Source organism: Lissotriton vulgaris, chromosome 12 (genome assembly GCF_964263255.1).
Source record: "Lissotriton vulgaris chromosome 12, aLisVul1.2, whole genome shotgun sequence".
NCBI classification, from domain to species: domain Eukaryota; kingdom Metazoa; phylum Chordata; class Amphibia; order Caudata; family Salamandridae; genus Lissotriton; species Lissotriton vulgaris.
In genome coordinates this window covers 83,807,467-83,828,491 of record NC_141700.1, presented here as the reverse complement: position 1 = coordinate 83,828,491, position 21,025 = coordinate 83,807,467, and the positions used below count along the sequence as shown (strand labels likewise).

Below are 21,025 nucleotides of genomic sequence, written 5' to 3'. Positions count from 1 at the left end.
ATCTCTGCATTTGCAGTTCATCTCCAGGTTCTGCAGGAGTCCTTCAAATATTTGTAGTCAATCTTTGTATTGAGCCAGATGTATTGTTCACATCAGGGACACCGTAAAGAATGAGCCAGATCTCCCCACAGTACCAGCACTAAAATTCTGCGATACAACACGGCAAATTACAAATTTGGCCCACGTCTATTGAAATGTAGTAATGAGAGGGGGTAGCTGGAGCAAAGTGCACTATTAAACTATAATTACATATTACACATTACCCATCAGATGAAGAGATGTGTAGGAGGGGGTTGAGCAAATATTATGGCATGAATTGCATAGGCAACATGTCCTCAAGCTTTGGACCACTCTTTAGATAGAAGAAAAACAGAATGTGTGGGGAACAAATAGAAGAATGTCACATAGAGAAGACGTTCTGGCTCCTTAACCCCTTCCATGCTCATGACGAGCTCAGCTCGTCATGAGGCTAAAGAATTACATGTAACTCTGTTGTGGATTTTTTTTTAAGTAAGAAGTTTTCTAGCTACCAGGAAACAGTAAACCATTACACTCTTGAAGAGGGTAGCCACATTAAGTACTTGGCAGATTTGTTGTTTCATGAAGTGATCTCTGTAACTTCACTAGAGGGACTTGTCGCCTACCTGGTACTGCTACGTAATGTTAATATAACACTGCCTTGACTTTGCAACAAAACAGAAACTTCCTTCTTTGCATTTCCTAGTTTGAGTATGCCCAGCATTCTTGTGTTAACATTGTTTTATATATTCAATGCTCATTGACTCATGGAAAGCAGGCAAGCTTGGCTACCTACAGGGATTGGGTAAGAAGAGAAAGTAATCTACTGCAGGAAAAACATTAAATTATCCTTTATCAGAGTAAAAGCAACAATACAGAAGTTGTCAAACGTTGATGATTTTTGATTAATGGAATGTTTCTCTACCCATAGTACAAAGCCGGAGTATGTCAGTGCTTACATTGGCACAACGTCCTTAAGCGGTACTGATGGGAGTACTGTAAAGGTTGGCATCAGGAGAGTGATCCCACACCCATACTATAGCCCAGCAACCTTGGACTTCGATGTGGCTGTGCTGGAACTGCAGAAGACCTTGATCTTCAGCAAGTACATCCAACCGCTGTGCCTGCCGTCCAACATCCAGAAGCTGCCTGCCGGGTGGAAGTGTATGATCTCCGGGTGGGGCAATGTCAAGGAAGGCAACGGTGAGCAAACTCTTCGTAATAAGATGATGCGGTGCGGGTCAAGTCGTTGGAAACCAATTCCTCTAGTATTTTTACAAATATTATGTATAGAATGGCTATTTTATAACTTTACTGTTGAATACACAATAGGATATAAGACACAGAAACAGTATATGGCCATACATATCATTTCAAATGTATAATTCGAAGATAACTGCTTCAAAAGGTTCAATAAATTAATGTAATTTCTTCCAATTTATCACTTTTTGAGTGTTGTAAGCAAACCCTTCAAATATTATTTGAAGCATATATTCTAAAGCGATAATGGCATATCACAATTACACTTTTATACAGTTCATAGAGTTGTTGAATTAACTGTAATAACTAAAATCCAAGCTATATTGTAGATCATGTTGGGAACATTTGCAAGTAGTTCAAAGTTTTTCTCCATCTCGGAAATCAAATTTAGACTGTGTAAGAAATGGGGTTACCAAATCTCCAAGGGGGTAGCATGGAACCAAGCGGGCAGGCCAAACTTCGGAGGACATGTGAAGCACTCACGCAGTACCCACATACGACTCAGCAGGCACACCACAAATCATGGGCCGGGACACTCAGCCCTCCCCTATAACCCGGTCACTGGGCAGGAATCAACATTTCATTAGGGAATCATACCCATTCCATCCAAGGGGAAAAGGTTCCTGATTCCGCAATTACATTTCATTTGGTTAAAGTACCTTTCATCAATCCCTTTGGCAAGAGCTAAACGCTAAACATTTCATGAGGCTCTAATTAGTAAGTATTGACATTTCATTACCCATGAATACACATGGCATCAAGCACAGGTGAAGCATATAAAACTCTGGGTCAGGGGACCAATCAATCAGCCCAAAACATTGCTACCTGGAGGATCCGCCTAGGGGCAGGTAAGAATAATCAGTCCCCCCAATGTGGGGTTAAACCTGTAAAAGGCTCAGGCCCCAATTTCGTTCCAAGGGGTTCTGGCCCCAGTTCCAGGTCACACCGGGCCAACGGGGCCCCACCACAGTCTTTCCCGGGGGAGGGGCGCACGCAGAGGCTCCCGCCCGCCTCCCCGGGTATTACCTGTCTCTTCGGTGTATTGTGGGCCAGTCAGGGGAGGCCCGCGCTACTCCGGCGCTTCCCTCGGGGCCTCCCTTCAGCTTCAACGTTGCTCCCGGCCTTCCGGGGGCCTGCGCTGGTGGGTCAGGGCCTTCCCCTGATTTGCGCCGGCAGGTGGGCCTCTCGCTAAGCCCTCCGGCGATGTCAGTGGCGGGCGGGGGCTCCGATGCACTTCCCGAGCCCCCGCGTGGGTATCTCTCCCGTCCCGGGCCTTCTTCAGTGCTTGCCGGGCCCGGGGACCAATCAGGAGGAAGGCGCGTGGGTGTCAGCCAATAGCAGGCAGCAATGGCGTGTACAGAGCCCCAGAGCCAATCCGAGGCTCGCTTGCCAGGGGCTCGGCCACGCGGCCAATCGATGCGCGGTGGGGGCATGGCTTGACGCGCCCCCGTCACGTGAGGCTGGCGGGACGGCTTCCTCGGGCCTAGCGCGGCCCACTACGAACTTCAGCGGCCCTCTCCTCACACCGGGGGCTGCCGCAACAGGACACTCCACAGGGCAGGAGGCCCCCAGGCGATCGCGGCGGGCTCAGGAAGAACTGCACGCTATCGGGCCTGGAACGTCCCACAGCACCACGGCGGCGGCCCTCTCTTGACACCGAGGGCCGCCCGGGACAGGTCACCGTGCCTGACAGGGCAGACTCAGCTGTGGTGAGGGGGACTGCTAGCGCTTCCAGGCACAGCGCTACGGCAGCAGACAGCGCCGGGCAACTACAGCGCCTTGGGGCGCTCAGCGGCACCACACATGACGCGCTTCACCGGAGACAGCAGGTGAGCGCTTGAGGGCAAAATGCAGCGCCTCGCAGGGCAGGATGGTGCTTGAAGAGAAGAGCGCCTTTTGATTCCAGCGCTTCACAGAGGGCTACAGCGCTTGAGTCACGGGAAGCACAGCCAGCTCAGGGCCTCACAGCACTTCAGTGCACAGCACTCCAGAGGGGCAGACAGGTCTTCCAGGCATGTCTCAGGCGGCCATTCTTCACCCTCCTTGACAATAGCATTCAGACCTCAGCTCCTCTTCTCTGGGGCTTCTTCCCTAGCCCTCTAAATGCAGCGCACCTCACCTCCTTCCTGGCGCAGCACTTGCATGGCTCACGGTCCCAACAGCGTCGGGGACCTGGTGGGCCCTCCTACTTCAGGGGCCCAGGGGACAGCAGAGGGGAGGGGGTTTTTAAGGGGTGCAGGGCCCAGCTCACAGGCCCCTGTGGAGGTAACACCTCGCAGCAGGTCCCCTCACGTTCCTGTCCCAGCTCTGTCTGACTCTCTGGTGGCACATGCCCCTTACTTATACCCTCCTCCCAGGCAGTGCCAGAACCTTCTAGAGTGTTGGCTAAGCTGGCCTAAACTGGCTCAAGGGGAGGGGTTGAGCGCCCTGGGTGCCAGGCTTTACCTCCAAAAGCTAGGGGTGGCTGGGTAATAATATCTAGGCGGCTGACCTATGGAAGTCAGGTGGCAAATCCCATGGCCATGGCATCCATTTTAAATACAGAACATTTCAGTCAGGTGCATTTCTAAAATGGGGGAACATGTCCTGCACACCAATTTTAAAACAGGGCAACTCTTACCACACATGGCCTATACAGGTTTACTACCATGGGGGAGACATCCAAGACAAGGGGGTCAGAAGCGAAATATTTCGGGGGAGAAGGCCAAGTCCAACAGACTGAAACAATATTTAATCATGAAATTCTTTACTTGGTAGATGAAATGCATCTTAGTATATAATGTTTAAAAATATGACATTATCTATTAGAGATAATCAGTCTCCTTCATTAACAGCCTTTTGAAAAACCCCTTGAAATATAAATACAACATATCTCCATGATTAAGTTGTCATTTTCCCACATGCTCTTGTTTTTAGTTTGTCTCCCATATACATTTCATATTTATAATCTTAGCTTAGTAATGTTCCACCACTAGAGTTTCACTTCATGCAGGAGGCTATAAACTTATGGGATCGTTTGTAAAATAAGGTGTTTGGTACGGTCATTTAGTGGGCATCCTCCTCTTCTTGAAGTCCTCTTACAGAGACGTAACTTAAGATAATCCACTAGAGTCTTGAGGTGGCTGCATATGGGTTTGAATATCTATTTGACCAGAATTGCAGCCAACCCCTCTCTGATATTTCAATCTAAAAGGTGTGCAGAGTCTACAGAATTGAAAATCAAATCTCTGTTGTATGTCACTAGCATTCAGCTTGTAATATATATTGTAAAATAAACAGGAATATTCTAAGACCGTATTACACAACCAAACTCAATAGAACAAAAATAAATGTGCTGGTACAGTCCCTCCATTGGGAGCTCCTCAGCTGGGTCCTTGAAGACTCAAAGGTCCATCTAGACCAGCGTTCTGTGCTTCGTTTATAAAAATGTGTGTTTGGATGGATCTCAACCCTTAAGGGAGAACCACTGCACAGGGTCTAACCCAATCCAAAGAAGATCTGCCTCCTGCATAGACATGAAATAGTGGGCTTCTTAGTGGTATCTTGAATATGGTGTCTTGTTGTTTGAAGCTTGTTTGTTTGTTTTGTACCGTATGAAAGGATAACACCAGAGTGCATTTCCTCCTCAGAGAACATACCAAGACGTGTTCCAGCAGCAATCTCTAAATGATTAGGTAACATATCTGTAAAAAAAAGTTAAACATAACTGAAGTTAGTGAATATGATCAACACATTCTGCACATGGACTCATCAGCCAACAGGACACTGTATATATATTTTTCTTCTGGACAACGCTTCGGTTATTTGAAAAGTGACAGTAACTTTGAATAAAAAAATTCCAGTTTTGTTAGACATATCATTTATCTCACCTTCCATTGGGGATTCAAGGGTTTACAATGTTCAGCCGATGATTTTACACGGTTCAATCAGCTCGTGTTTCGCCCTATTTGGCAGTTCGCCTAAGCTTTCTCAAGGCTGGCAAAATTATATAAATAGAGTAAGTTAGAGCAATATATAGTAGCTTAAAAAGTCTATGATGCATAGTGTTGCCACATAATACACTCCAAATTCACCAGTGATCACTGAAAACAGTGGTAAAGTGGCATGGTATATTTAAAAGAGGTCGCAGTGTGTTTTTATTGTAATTAAATGTGTTGTGATTTGACCCCAATGCAAACCGCGTCATATAATGGATGGTACATAGCGCAAATGGAAAGCATGTGCAGGCAAGGTTATTTCATCTTGCGTGTAGGATCCACACTATAGAGTATCTATCGTAGAAGAGAAAAATACTCAAAGAATAATTTTGATAGTATGGGTTATTTTGTTAATCCCTGGCATGTGAGAGCTATCTTTGACAATTTTCTATGTTATGTTCATGGATGTTTGGCTAATGCAAACAGGAGATTTTGGCAATGACAGAATACATCTCCAGAACTGTCTGTATTTTGTTTAGTGTCAGAAAAAATTAGACGCACGTATGACTATTTAGTCTGAGGTCATATATAGAAAGATTGGGCCCCAATACTAGTTTGTGAAACAGCGCCTGCCATCAAGTATATCAGTGTGGTATTTAGATGGTGTTCTTGCCCCTTGTTTGTTTTAATGTAACTATCCATCCATTTGTCCGTTCATCCATCTGCCATTCAACAACCCAGCCATTCGTTTATCCATCCATTGGCACCTACCAACCTATCATACAGAACATTTTTTTAATGTCCCAATTTTGATATGCACATTGATCTGTGATGTTGTAGGCTGAGCATGAAGACAATTATGCTACATGAAAAATGCACATCCACTAAACTATTCTACCAACATATTGTTTGCAAATATCATCCCACAAAAATACTGTATTCTGAACAAAGGTATGCACAGTTTCAGTATTCTTTTCTCTCTCTCTCTCTCTCTATATATATATATATATATATATATATATATATATATATATATATATATATATATATATATATATATATATATATATACACGCACACGCACACACACACACCTACCTTGACAAGGAAATTAGATGTAGTTAAGAATATTGAACCAGGGGAGGAGCTTTGCGCGTTTCCAAGATGGACGCGTGAGCACAGGGCTCCCGAGACCCTTTCCGCCTCCCGCATCTATCCTGCAAAGCATCCTGATTTGGACGACGGGTACCTTTTGCTGATGCCCTGCTGATACAACAACTCTTTTCAAAACTCGATTTGGCCACCGGGAACCGGACTTACTGTGCTTTGAAATTTGTGGCCTATATCGTAGACCATCCACGGGCTTGAGTCCCCGAGGTACCCAGGTGGCAATTGAACAACAACGGCTGGTGTGACAAGTCTACTGCCCCTGTGGTACTTTCGGTTTCGCTCTTGGTCATTGTTGACGGCGATTTGCTGCCGATCTGCACGGCTGACCTGATTCTGCTGCCAGTCCTACGCTTGCTTGTGATCATCACCCTCACGCCTCTACAGGCTTGCCGCGAAGGGAATCATTCTGACCAGATCCCAACGGTTCCGTCAGAGCTCGTCGCTCATTATGGCGGGCAAGGCGGACGCCGAGAAGTGGGCCACCAGGGGCTCATACCGAGGTGGGGTTACCCAATCCCAGACCATAGATCGCTTTACTCGCCCTAAAGGATCCCCAGGCGGAGGGAGCAAGGTCCTTGAGGAGACTGGCGATGGTCATCCTACAATTGAAGAGCCGACTTTGACGGATGTTATGGGCACCATCGCAAGTGTTAGAACAACTATGGGTCAGCAGTATGAAACCCTTGCAGCTAAGATAGACACGGTGGCGATCGAAGTCAATCTTATCAGGACGGACTTGGGGAAAACCAATGAGCGGGTCAAGTCCCTGGACATCAAGACCACGAGCCTGACCACGGATGTCTCGGATCTCCAGGCCGAAGTTCGCAATCTCCGGACTTCCAATGACTTGTTTGCCCGCCGGCTGGATGATTTCGATAGCCGGGCCAGGCGCAACAACGTCCGCATCGTAGGTGTTCCGGAGAACTCCGCGGACGTGTCTACAGACCTTCTGGTGGAAGACCTTGTTCTGAAACACCTGGCACCAAAGGGCCTCAGTAACTTTTTCACGGTGGAGCGTGCTCATAGAGTCCCCGGTGGAAAGCCCAAGCTGGGGGCCGCCCCGAGGCCTATAATTGCCAGGATTTTTAATTTCCGGGACAGGGACGCTATCCTGCAAGCTTCACGTATCAATGGTCCCACTAAATTTGAGAATGCGTTGGTCAGTTTTTATCCGGACTTCACACAGGCGGTACAGAAACAACGTATGGGCTTTACGGGGGAGAAGAGGAGACTCAGGGACATGGGACTGCAGTACGCCATGCTTTTTCCAGCCCGCCTGAGGATTGAATATGAAGAACGTGCGCTTTTTTTGACCGGCCCGAGGTGGCCAGTGACTGGTTGGACACTTTGCCGGCACAACGTACTAGCCCGGAGAGTTTGAGAGGTGCTGAAGGCAGCTTGGAAGAACAGGAGTAATGAGTCTGCGCCGGCAAGCCTATTTTATGGACTTCTTGCAGTGGCTCTGTGGGGGGGAATCGGGACTCTTCCTCCTCTGGGGACTTTTTTCTCTCTTCCTGTAGGTTAGTTTAATGGGGCGACAGGCACACTGCAAGTTGGGGTGGCTTTCTGGTCTACCGCAGGGGTGCAGGGTGGGGGGGTGTGTTTTGAGGGTTCCATTGGGGGTGGTGGGGGGGTCTTTCCTTTTTTGTTTGTATCGAGGCTACGCTTTGTTTCAGATTTTATCCTATGTGCCTGTTTCGTGGCGGGGGAGGCGGAGTGTTGATTACTGGGATGGGTGGTAGGGGGCTGAGGGTGCTCAGCTGGAATGTTAACGGTCTTGGTGATAGGATAAAACGGGGGATAGTTTTGCATTACTTGAAGCGATGCTCCCCAGATATAGTTTTCCTCCAGGAGACACATTTAGTAGGAAATACGTGCCATGCATTGAATAGACGGGGCTACCATTTGGTGGCCCATTCCGGATTTACCACTGGGTCGAGAGGGGTGGGTGTCCTGGTCAGGAACTCCCTCCCCCTGGAGATAGACGACGCGGTGCTGGACGATAGAGGCCGCTATGCGGCTATTACGTGTCAGTGGGAGGGAAAGACGATCTCAATTTTGTCTGTGTATGTTCCGCCCGGCCTACAGTCCACCACATTTACTGATTTGGGCAGGGTGATCCTGGGGTTTCCTGATGGCATCTTGGTTGTGGGTGGCGATTTTAATTCAGTAGTTAGTGGAGATGAAGACCGTTGCCCCCCCAGACTCCTGCCCGCGTCACAGCTATGGCTTGGGAGTTTCTTGGACATGTTGGGTCTAGTTGATTGTTGGAGGCAACTGCACCCGGACAGCTCCAGTATACTTTCTACTCGGGAGCTCATGGGAGTCTCTCGAGACTTGATTATATCCTCGTACCAGCGGTGCAGATGGTCTCGGTAAGGGAAATCAGGCATTTGGCTAGGGGGATTTCAGACCACTCTCCACTCTGGCTTACTATTGATATACAATTGGGGACCGGGGGCCGGATCGCCCCGATCAACCCCTGGCACCTTTGTAATCCCAAGATTAGAACGGAGGTGGTTAAGTGTATGGATTACTACTTTGCTGAGAATGAGGGTTCGGTGTCCTCCCCTGTCTCCTTGTGGGAGGCTTATAAAACTGTGATCCGTGGTCAAACCCTATCCTTGATTGCTAGCGAGAGGAAGCGCAAGAATGCGGAAGTGGTGGGCCTGGAGAATGAAATCACTGAGTTGGAGGAACAGATGGAGTCGGGGGTCACACCTGAGGGACTGCACTCTTTGGCCCTTAAACAGTCTGAATACAGGGCTCTGGTGACTGATGCGGCCAAGGCAATGAATCGTGAGCAGCAGGGGCGTTTGTATGATGTTGGTGATAAAGCGGGAAAGTTGATTGCTTGGCTGGACAAAAGGGATAGACTGAATCGGGTGGTGCCTGTTGCTGAAAAAGTGAATGGTACGCGAGTGGTGGACCCGGTTGAGATAGTTGAGGTCTTTGCCCAGCATTTTCAGACGGTGTATGCGCCGGTCTCGGATAGGCCGGAGGAGGATTCGCACTTGTTGCTGCGGGATATCGCGCTGCCTAGCCTGTCGGAATCGGACAAGGAGCTTATGGAGGCGGAATTTTCCACCGATGAAGTAGCGCTCGCTATCCGCTCCCTTCGTTCTGGGAAGGCCTCAGGTCCGAATGGTATACCAGTTGAACTGTACAAGCTGTGCCCTGACAAAATGGCGCCACATCTTTGTCGGATGTTCTCGGCATCGCGAGATCTCGGGTCTCTTCCCCGGGATCAGAGACTGGCGACCATTGTGGTCATTCATAAAGATGGCAAGCCCCGTGAACACTGTTCATCGTATCGGCCGATTTCGCTTTTGAATGTGGAACCCAAAATTCTGGCGAAGCTCTTGGCAAACCGGCTGATTACGGTGATCAGTGACTTGATCCACCCGGACCGATCCGGCTTCATCCCCCATCGCAACACCGCGCTCAATCTTTGCCGTCTTCGTGGCGTCTTAGCAAGGGGGGGGTCTCTTAAGGAGCCGGCCATCTTGGTTTCACTTGATGCCTCGATGGCCTTCGATACGGTGGAGTGGCCATACCTGTGGGCAGCCCTTGCCAAGTTTGGTTTTGGCCCAAGTTCATCGGGTGGATCAAGCTTCTGTATGAGCAACCACTGGCTCAGGTTGTTGTCAACGGCAGGGCCTCGGAACCCTTTGCTCTCGGACGCGGCACGAGACAGGGATGCCCTTTGTTGCCACTCCTTTTCGCGCTTGCCCTTGAGCCCCTTGCCGCATGGCTCCGCTGGGAACCCCTGACTTCGAGGATCGTATATCGCTATACGCCGACGACATATTGTTGTACCTTACCTCTCCCCGTAAATCACTGGGTGTCCTATTCGACGTCTTGAGTTCCTTTGGGAAGAACTCTGGTTTAGTTATTAATTGGGCCAAGTCTTGTATCTACTCACTCACGGGAGACTTACCCTCGCTACCCCGCGTGTGCCCGATACCCGTTTCTAGAGTTGGCTTTAAGTACTTGGGGATCTACATTTCATTGGACCCCAAAGTCCGCTATGAGCGGAACTTGTTACCTCCGCTTTCCTGGCTTAGGTCGGATGTTGCGGCATGGTGCGGCTTGCCGCTGTCCCCCTTGGGAAGAGCGGCCCTGTTCAAGATGATGTGTCTCCCCCGATTTTTGAATGCCATCCAAAATACACTTGATTTGGTGCCGGCTAGCTATTTCCGCGAAATTGAGGGCCTACAGAGGAAGCTGGTGTGGGGCGGGCGACCGCGCATTGCATTGGCAAAATTGACTTTGTCCTGGTATGACGGTGGTGTTGCGTTGCCTGATATTAAACGCTACTACTGGGCATCCCAACTGAGTGCAGTTAACCATGCCATGTACGGTCCTGTTCCGAATCCCGCATTCGAGATGGATAGGTGGCAGCTGCCGGGGGCGACTATAATAGAGCGCTCTACTCTAGAGCCGCCAGGAAGAACCTGACGGGCCCCACTGGGGTGGCGGTGCGAATATGGGGTAGTGCAACCACGGCTACGGGATGGACGGACAAGCTGACTAGAGCGACCCCCTTATATGCTGTGGAGAAACTGGGTGGTCTATGGACATCGAAGGGATTTGATAGATGGGACCTTATTGGTATCAGTAAAGTGGGTGACCTCTGGGCCAAGGACAGAGTTAAGACCTTTGAACTCAAGCAGGAGTATAAATTGAGTGACAGAGAATATTTCCGATATCTCCAGGTCCGACACGCACTCGAGTCGGTTTTCCCAGCTGGAACTACGATCCCGGAGTCTTCCCCCTGGAAGATAGAGTGCTAGACGGGTACGTCCCTGACAGCTCAATCTCTCTTATTTATAAAAAACGTATTAACGACCGATCGGACCTTCTTGTACAACTTCGGGGTGTCTGGACTGGCGATGGGCTGGAATTGGATGATGAAGACTGGCAAGCTGGGATATCCTCCCCTAAAGAGGTCGCGAATCCGGCACGTCTCAGACTGGTGCAACTGAAGATTCTGCACCGTGTTTATGTCACGGGTCCACGTTTGATACATATGGGTTATTCTGTGGATGGGCTATGTAGGCGTGGTTGTGGTATGCTGGCTACCTTCCTTCACATTATATGGGAATGTCCGGAAGTAGTGGTTTTCTGGAATCGAGTGCATGCAGTGATGGGTGAAGTGACGGGTGTTGAGTTATTGCCTGAGGCCAGACGCTGTCTGTTGAATATTTGGGAGCCAAATGACTGCACTGCTGCTCAGGCTCAATGGATCACACTGGGAACCATGATTGCGAAACAAGACATAGCCCAATTGTGGGGATCTCAGAGAGCACCATCAGTCTCAACTTGGAAAGAGAACATGGACTGGTCTATGTTTAGAGAAAAAATTGTGTATGTCTCACGTAGTAGGCCCAAGAAATGGGGAAGGATCTGGGGTCAATGGAATTCGTACCATGGAGAGATCTGCACTCCACCCTTCATTGAGGCTCCTAATATTCCTCACTCCCCTTGACTGTGCGTTTCAGATTCTTAGCTTCCCGCCTTATGTGAGGTATCGTTTTGCTCTCGGCTCCCCCCTCTCCAGGATCTCTCCTCTTTCATAGCATTGATTATTGATCGTTTGTCTCCCCCTGCCGTATGAGACAGTCATTGCATTGCACGGTCCCGCCTCGATTCTTTTTTGTGTTCAGTTTTTTGTTCTTTATTTATAAAAATATAAGATGTAATACCTTTCACTTATCCTCTTGTCACCACATGCTTTCCACTATATCGTGGCTTTTCGCTGCCGGGCCCTTGGGTTGTCGGCTGATGAGCTGTGTATTATTGTGCTACTGGTGTTGCGTTCAACTGACCAGCCTCCGTGGTTGTAGGTCTGTAACTGTACTTTCTTTTTACAAAATAAAGGTTTTTAAAAAAAAAAGAATATTGAACCAATACTTAATTATTGATCCTTACTATCATGAGATATTGTGGTAGTTGACACTCTGCCTACAATATGTTTGTAGAACCATATTTTTATGAGCAAAACTCTGACAAGCAACCACCCATGACCGTTCAGAAATGAGGGAAATATCCTTGGGATTACTCTAATTAGTGTCCATTTCACAAGAAATCCAGAATTTCAATAACTTGTCTGTGAATAGGGATGTGATGACTTCCTTAACCTAATTTGGCACTGAAGTTACTGTATTGCGTGAAAGGGAGAGAGCAGAACAAGACCATTTACTAAGATGTGGTGCTGTTTTCATCTCTCCGCGCCGGTGCATGTTTGACTGCCATGTGTCAAGGCACACACCTTTGGGCCATTTTTCAAGATGCATTCTGTAAAGGGTAGTTTTTTTCACTGGAAACACTATCTATCCTTTAACACTCTTTCTGCTTTGTATGTGACACGCATGAAAAGTTGGAAGAACAGGGAAAAATAAAAACTATTTCTCCTTGTTGCACCTGCCTCCAGGAAGCTTAGGATTTTGGTGCAAATCCTTGTATACGGTCATTTGTAGATGAGGATTTGCAGAAAAAAACACGGGTGGTTGCATGGGAACAACCAAGCACCACCCATGGAATGCACAATTGACGCAAAGCAGCTCATATCACAAATGTTTGTTACTTTGGGAAACTGTAGTAAATCCCAATATAATATTTTGTGTGTGGTTTGCATTACAAAAGTAACACAAAACCGGTGCAAATTCTTAGTAAATTTGGGCCTTTGTACTTGGAATATCCAGGATGGCGATCCAAACTAAAAGCGTCCATGTTCAAGGGGCTGGTCACATCAGCTGGGGGTGTGTCTGTCTTATGTCAGAAAGATGACGACATACCTTAGGAACATATTGTATTTATCATGTTCTTGTGTTTTTGCTACAGTGGCCAAGCCCGATGTGCTGCAGAAGGCTTCTGTCGGTATCATTGACCAGAAAATATGCAACATTCTCTATAACTTCTCCATCACTGATCGGATGATATGTGCAGGCTTCATCGATGGGAAAGTGGATTCATGCCAGGTAATGAGTGTCTATTCAAAGACAAACAAGGATGCCCAATCATGCTTTCAGCAATCCTCCACCAGACTGACGCAGAACAGGGAGTGAAAGCAAAAGGATCACAACGGTGATCAGGATCCTATCAAGAAAAACAATATCTTTAAATATTTGAAGTCACGTTTTGGTTAACAAATAATGAGGGAACAATTCAGGCGCCACCTATTGAACTCCACTTGTGTGATTGTATGTAGTAAGCTTTGCTATGTGGCCCACAGAGCGATGAGTAGAATATCACTGCCCATTCCTGTCTCTAAGCCTTTCTATTGCTTGTGTTTGATTGGATTCTACAACTTGACATGTTGGTCTTCCTTAGGGTGACTCTGGTGGCCCCCTGGCATGCGAAGAAAGTCCTGGAGTGTTTGTTCTGGCAGGGATCGTGAGCTGGGGGATTGGATGTGCTCAAGCCAAAAAGCCAGGTGTGTACTCCAGGGTGTCCAAACTCAAAGACTGGATCCTGGATACCATCTCCCCCATCCTCAGAGCCACCGAAGGCAGCTTACTCACCCCAAAAACCTCTCTCCCAACTAGCATTGCCAGTAGGACCACCACCACCACTCCTACAACTACCACCACCACCAAGCCTACCTCCACCACCACCAGGAAAACAACAAGGAGGACAACCAGAGCCACCACCACTACGAGTACCAGCAGGACCACAACAACAAGAACCACCCGCACAACAAGGCCAACACGACAAACTACAGAGCCAGCACGCCCCACACAGCCCAGAGGTAAATTACACATCAAAAAGTATTCCTTATCATGGTTATTGAGAAAATATATACCTTTCCAAAAAGTTATGTTTTACATGGTCTCCGCCGACCCCCTGAAATATTAAGGGTGTTATTTAACGAAGATGTCATACCGCTAATCAATAACATTGGTTTGTGCAACTCGATAAGCAACAAATGCTCTCTAAATTGTTACTTTACATGTTTTTTGTAAGGTGCATTGTTTTGCAATTTCTTGGTTGGAGACATATTGTTTGTAGACCTGACGAGATCTGTGCATGTGTTTAAGAGTTAGTATATACATCACACTCCTGGGCCCTGGTCCATCACGTGTTGATAACTTAGTTTGTAGGGTAAGTGTTTTCCCTACTGCGGTGTTCAGTGTGTGAAGTAGGTGGCGTGAGAACCAACTCTCGTTACTTCACAACTGAAGCGGCATGAGAAAGAATTGCACGAATGGTTATACTTTCTGTGTTCTATGAAGGAAGGTTTTGGATCTTTTGTTCCATCACCTAAGCCATATCCGTTATGGCGGTGTGGTCTTTCATTTCATTGTATTTATGATACACTAGCAAGACACCGCATAAGAAGGATCACTGTTCTGGAGGAAACCCAACACGGTGCCATACAAGACATTACCAAAAAATAGACAGAAAAATAAGGATAATGATCCAGGTCAATGTAATGAGGTAAGAACAAGAAGAGCAATACAAGGTAATAGCTTGAGGTACCTGGCTAGGGTTTGAGAATTAACAAGAAGGAATGCGGTTGCCATAGAGTAAGCAGCCCAACACGCGCTTGAGGCATTCAAAGGATAGACTTTGTACCTTAGTAGGACAGTGAGTTGAAATGATTTTCTCAGAGCTTTGAAAGAAAATGGAAGGAACAATATAATTGGCAGTGTCACTGAAATCAGGCATTTCTGCTGCTACAGCATTTTCTGGATAATTAAGGATTATTCACTCGCTGTGGCCTAACGGCTATGGCGGTCGACCTCAGAGCTGGGGAACTGGGTTTGAGTCTCGGCAGGGACGCTCAACATTCTGTGATTCTGGGCAAATCACTTAATCCCCCCGTGCCTAACAAAAATGAGTGTGTCCGTCTGTAACGTAACTGGTGCTCATGTAAAGCGCTCTGATACCTTCAGGTCAAGTTTGTGCTATATAAAACTCCACACAAAAAAAAAGAAATCCATCATCCGCTGCACGTATCGACAAAGAAACTAATTCTGGCTTAAATTAATTGGAAGTTATAAAAATATGCAGTATGTGGTGTGAACTGTGTCAGACACTTGTGTTAGCTGGTCATCTCTCAGTTCCTGATTGATGTATTCATATCCCAAACTTGCACAGACAGTGTTATTATGGGTTAAAATGTCAAAATAGCAAATACTGGTTCGCTGTGTGCTACACTGATGCACAATGTGGCGAATAATTTTCCTCTTCTAGACTCATAATTTAGTCTACCCTACTAAATAATTTGGTTTTCAATTGCTGTATAATTCCAGTGACAGGAGAAAGAGGGCAATAGTTTAAACCAGTATTTCCTAACATTTTGACATCTGTGGACCCCACATAATCATTACTGGAATCCGGGGACCCCCAACGAGTAATTACTGAAAACGGGGGACGATGACCTAAGCAATATTGATGACTTGAACTGCAAATCAATACACAAAAATACAGATACAAGCATTCCTCAAACAAATGCACAAATTATGAAATATTTTATCTAGTTTACAAATATAAGAAAAATCTAAACCTGCACTGCTCCCATAAATCACTCTGATGATACCACCTTAATATTTAGCCTTTAAGTTCAGATTCCTTGACATTTAGAGATAATTTTAAAAAGTTAAATTTTCCTTTTTTATTTAAATATACTGTATTAATAGGTTAATATTTAATTTGTCTGAGCAGTCACAGACTCCCTGAGTATGTGTTGCAGACCCCAGGGGTCCCAGGTTAAGAACAGCTGGTTTAAAAAGTATAAGCTGTAGAAGATTGGCTGCTTTATTAGAATTGAAAGAATAGAGTAGAGGCTGAAGAAGGAAAGCAGAGAATGCCGGAGACCATGGCAAATAGCAGGAATAAGAGATAATGGAAGTGCAACAGGTGAAGCACAGGGGCTAGATTTAGCACAGCAACTGAGTAAGTCAGTGTTTAAAGATAGGGAAAAATTAAATAAGCAAGAGGTGATAAAGGAACGGGGGAAATTAAGGGATTGTGGAAGTGAAGGTGGCATTACCGAAGACAGTTAAAGTAGATAAAGATTCAGGCCTATATTTATAAAAAAAAATCATGAACGCAGCAAACCACCTTGGTGCGCTGCGAGAGAGAGCAGGAATGCACCGCATTTCCCATCATATGGCGCATTTCTGTCCTTTAGTGTCTGCGCACCTTAGGTTGCCTAGCGCCAATAAAAGCAACTTTGAGTCATGTTGCAAGAGCGCCTGCATTGCAGGTAGGATTGTTTTGTGCAGTAAGAGTTATTTTACTCTTTCTAAGGATGCAGCACACTTAGAAAGAGGAAACAATGAGAGGAAATGAAGATATTTCTCCTGGTTGTGCCTCTGCTGGGGAGGCGTACAATTCTGATGCATTCCCAGGTCAGCCACTGTTGGTAAAAGTAGGAATGTGTATGAATCCCCCCCAGGGCATGCCTCCCTGCTGCAGAGTAACACAAGGCAACTTATTTTCCTGGTTTTAATATTATTACGATTGTTGCCTCCGCCCAGGAAGCTGGTGGCTGTTGACAGTGGCGATAGATTTGATTAAACAATGAGCTCAACTTGGGGGCAACATCTTGTGCCAACAATTTATAAAAACTCAGCGGGTACTGCTTCTGGGCCTGCCACTGTCCTGCTTTTTAGTGACTTAATTTGGGCAATGATCTCTTCTTCCGTGATCTCTGCTGTTGTATATAGAATTTTGAGTGAGGGAGTTCTTTTTCAGTGAGCCACCTCTTAATCTTCTCATGGTCAGGCACTAGATCTTTTTACTGGCCAACTCCTTCTTGATCTCTGCAGTCGTGTTGAGCTTTGCTGCTGTTCCCACTTGTTCTATTCTGTCAATACTGTCCTGGTATTGTCAGATCATGTTTTCCACGCCAACAATAAGCAACAGTTGTCCCCATAGTCAAATTGCTGTAGCTTGCTTACTTTACACTTTTCGAGAGATTTCTTTTATGGATGTGTTTTCTATTCATTTTGAGCCTGCTCAAGCTAAGTGTGTAGTTGGCCGGGATTGGCTAATTAAGGGGACATTTTTTGGTACTTTCCTTGTTTTAAAAGCCAAAGCCTGCAGAAACTCCGTCTCTTTTATGCATGATTTTTGGTAGTTTGTTGCTGCCACCTTTATAGGCATCCCACACAGTGGAACCCAAAGATTCTTTAAAATAGAATTGGTTCTGAGTGGATAACTCACGAAATATCCCTTGATCTTTTAAGAGATTTTTATTCAGCGTCCGCCTAGGTCTTGTCCTGTGTCAGGAAGGAGACTGATGGGGTGGCTCCCCCATGGTCTAAAATAGAAGCCAAATGATGGACCAAAGCCTGTGCTTGATCGAAGGAGTTATCTAGGAGAAAGAGTTGATAAGAGAGTGGGAGCCATACTTCTTACTCAAATATGTGAAGACTTTACGTGAAGTTACTTCTTCATTGAACTCCCCCTACAGTTAGACTTTCTGTCCAAAGCTTCACTAAGGATTACATTGACGTCGCTCCCAAATAGAACTGGTAGATTGACTTCCAAACTTTTTTGTTCAATAATATTTAAGTATTGGAGGGTCATCTGCATTTGGGCCATAGTAGCCACAGCAGATAAACTCTAGCCTGCCACCTGCCAAATTTGCAAGCAGCCATCTTCCTGATGCATCGTCCAATAAGCTAAAAGTTTCAGATCCTGTTTTTTTAAAATGATAATTGCCACCTCCTTCGCACCTCAAAGCTGTTCTGGCGTAATACCCTCATGGACCTAGAAAAACAAGCTCTTCACTCTCCAAATGTGTCTCCTGTAGTATAGTTATCTGGGCTCCATTATCATTAATATACTGGGTTAACTTGATCAACTTCCTCTTTTCCCGCAATCCATTGATATTCCATGATAGAATTTTTATTGTCTTATCCATAGCCACTATATCTGTCACTGTCTGGGTATATCCTAGGGCTTATTTGTGATATTTGATGGAGGTCAGTGATTTGAAGATTATTTCCCTCCCCTGTGCTCTCCACCCTTGTCTTCCCTTCCTGAAGAACCCGACCCTTTACCATTGGCAATATTTCTCACTGTTAGATCGGTAGAGCGGCAAGAGAAAAGAAAAAAAGTATAGCAAACAAGTGTTTAGAAAAGAAAGACAAGAGACTCTAACGGAGAACATGGAACTACAGATAATCTAATTGTGTAGTGGGCTGAGTGAGTGAGAGCAGTATCTAATTAAGTCATGCTTGTCCTTCAAGAGGCAGTCTGACGTATATGATAACCGGAAAACACATACTAAATTCAAGCTATATTATGGATTTAACGTAATCTTCCTTATTAACTCCTCCGTCTCCTCTTTCTCTGACATGCTTCTCATTCCGTCACAAAGCTTTCAGTGAGGCCGGAAACTTAAACTGGACGGAAATGGCCTATCATCTCATTTCAGACATCTTGTTCCCAAGCTCCCATTGTCACTGGGCCGTAGCCCATCCAACATCAGATCTGATAGGTGGAAGAACCATGTTGAATAGCCCTCTTTTTAATGTATATGGCTGTCTTAGGTTTCTTAACAGCCTGACCCAATAGACTACTAGCCTAAGGGCCTGCTAGTTCCAATATTGGAGTAAAACTAAGCTCTGCATAGAGTGCCAATAATGGCATGCCTGTTAAAGAATGACAACTGGACAGTAGGAGATTATTATTATTATTTAACGATTTATAGAGCGCCTGGCGACCCGGAGGCATCCCCGCGCTGATCCAACGAAGTAAGTTTTATTTATGCTTCTTCAAGGAAAGGGTTCCCAGACTTCTGCCTCCTGCAACCGCCACTCCAAGAATGACCAAACCACCTATAACACAGCATTGTTCCAAGTGTGACCGGCCAACCCCGCGAAGCAGAAACACAGAGACTGAATAATAACATCTTAACAGTGCCCAGCCCCAACCTCAGCAAGGCTCTTAAGAAGTTATTCTCAGCCACCTGTAGTGGATGTACACTCTCGTACCCCTGGAGCTACGCCCTGTAGAGCACTGCTGCCACTGCCCTTTGTTTATATATTTAAAAGATAACACTAATCAAACTGCAATAGTTTCTAAGGGCACGCCATTGATCATAGGCTTCTACTTAAAGCTGGAGGACGGCTTCAAAATACCAGACTCTTCGTATTGCTACCGGTCGCATTTTCTGCTTGCGCCATCAATACTGCATTATTCGTGTGTAGTAGTATGGGCACCCTCCTCCTCGCTATATTGGGAACATCTAGGGGTTCTTCCACTAAGTAGTCTCTACATCATTTTGAATAAGGCTGGAAATAAGGGCGCCCGTATACAACCCTGCTGGACAACCTTTTCAACCAGGAAAGGTTCTGTACACGTCACTTGGGCCATACCTAACTTTGGCCGCGTTGTTAGTGTGAAGAGCCTTTATAGCCAGGGTAATGACGACTCCTAGATCTCCACAGCTTCTCCTGGGCAACTAGATCAAAGGCTGCTTTCAGGTCTACAAATATTAGGTACAGTGAAGATTTTCTAAAGACTGTAAATGTTTGTGAAATCCTATATAGACTAAGAGCCTGATCGATGGTTCTCATTTGTGACCAAAAGTCAGCTTGAATTTCTTTCATATTAAGGCACCATGTCCTGGAGGCCGTTGAGCAGGACTTTCCCAAAAGCTTTGCTTGCCCCATCCATAAGGGAGGTGGGGAAATTGTTGAAAGGACTGCCACAAACACCCTTCTTGTGGATCGATACAATAATGAGCACCAGGAGGGTGGAACTGGGGATGCCAGCAAGCGCTGAGTTGAGCACTTTAGTAAGAACAATCGCCCACAAATGGAGCTCCTTGCGGTAAATATCAGTAGGCACAAGATCTGTGCCTTATGCTTCTTCATAGTGCTCTTTCCCCCTTCGGTACTAGGATGTGTTTGACGAACATCTCAACTTTTCCGCGCATGCTAATCAGACAGCAGCAACAGCTTTTTATAAGCTCAAACTTATAAAAAAAATCTTGCAGTTTCTGCATGACAGTGCAGGCAAAACTCTGGTCAGCACACTTGTACTTTCTTCACTCGACTATTGCAACGTTTTTTTCACCAATGCTCAAGTCCGGGTCGTCAATAAACTGCAATCAGTACAAAACGCTGCGGCAAGAGTACTATCTAAAACCCCAAAATTCAAGCCTATTGCCCAAACCATCCGGAATTATCACTGGTTACCAATTAAAAATCGGATAAAATTTAAAACACTCTGCCTGGTTTTTAAAGCACTACATCACCAAGGCCCTCAGTTTCTCAGAAACCAGCTTACACCATATCTTCTGTCAAGGCAATTAAGATCCGTAACCTTGCACCAATTAACTGTCCCCCGCACTAAGACTGTTTCCTGGGGAGACAGACGTTTCTCAGTCACGGCAACCAGACTTTGGAATTCACTTCCGCTTTCAATTAGATTAAGCCACTCTCTTTACTCCTTTCGCAAAGGTTTAAAGACCTGGCTATTTACTCAGTAAACCGCTCAGGAATTACATCACAAGAGTCACGAGTTGAGTTGTCAGCGCCAAGACGCCCTCGGGCATACGTTCGCACTTTACAAATCTCAAACATAAATAAATAAATGTTAATCACACAAGGACCCTGCAAGGATTCTCATGCACCGACGGGGATGCCAGGCCGACCTGTGGGGTTGGCACTGTTTAGGGCACTAAAATCGAT

General features: G+C 46.1%; 1 protein-coding gene across 1 annotated transcript in view; it reads left to right on the top strand.

Moving 5' to 3' along the window:
• TMPRSS9 (transmembrane serine protease 9) overlaps positions 1–21,025 on the top strand; it is a 123,287-nt gene that overhangs the window by 83,912 nt on the left and 18,350 nt on the right. Inside the window, exons 12-14 of the mRNA XM_086947258.1 lie at positions 950–1,221; positions 13,212–13,348; positions 13,701–14,118. Coding sequence (XP_086803384.1) covers positions 950–1,221; positions 13,212–13,348; positions 13,701–14,118 — 827 coding nt within the window. The remainder of the gene's footprint in view (positions 1–949; positions 1,222–13,211; positions 13,349–13,700; positions 14,119–21,025) is intronic.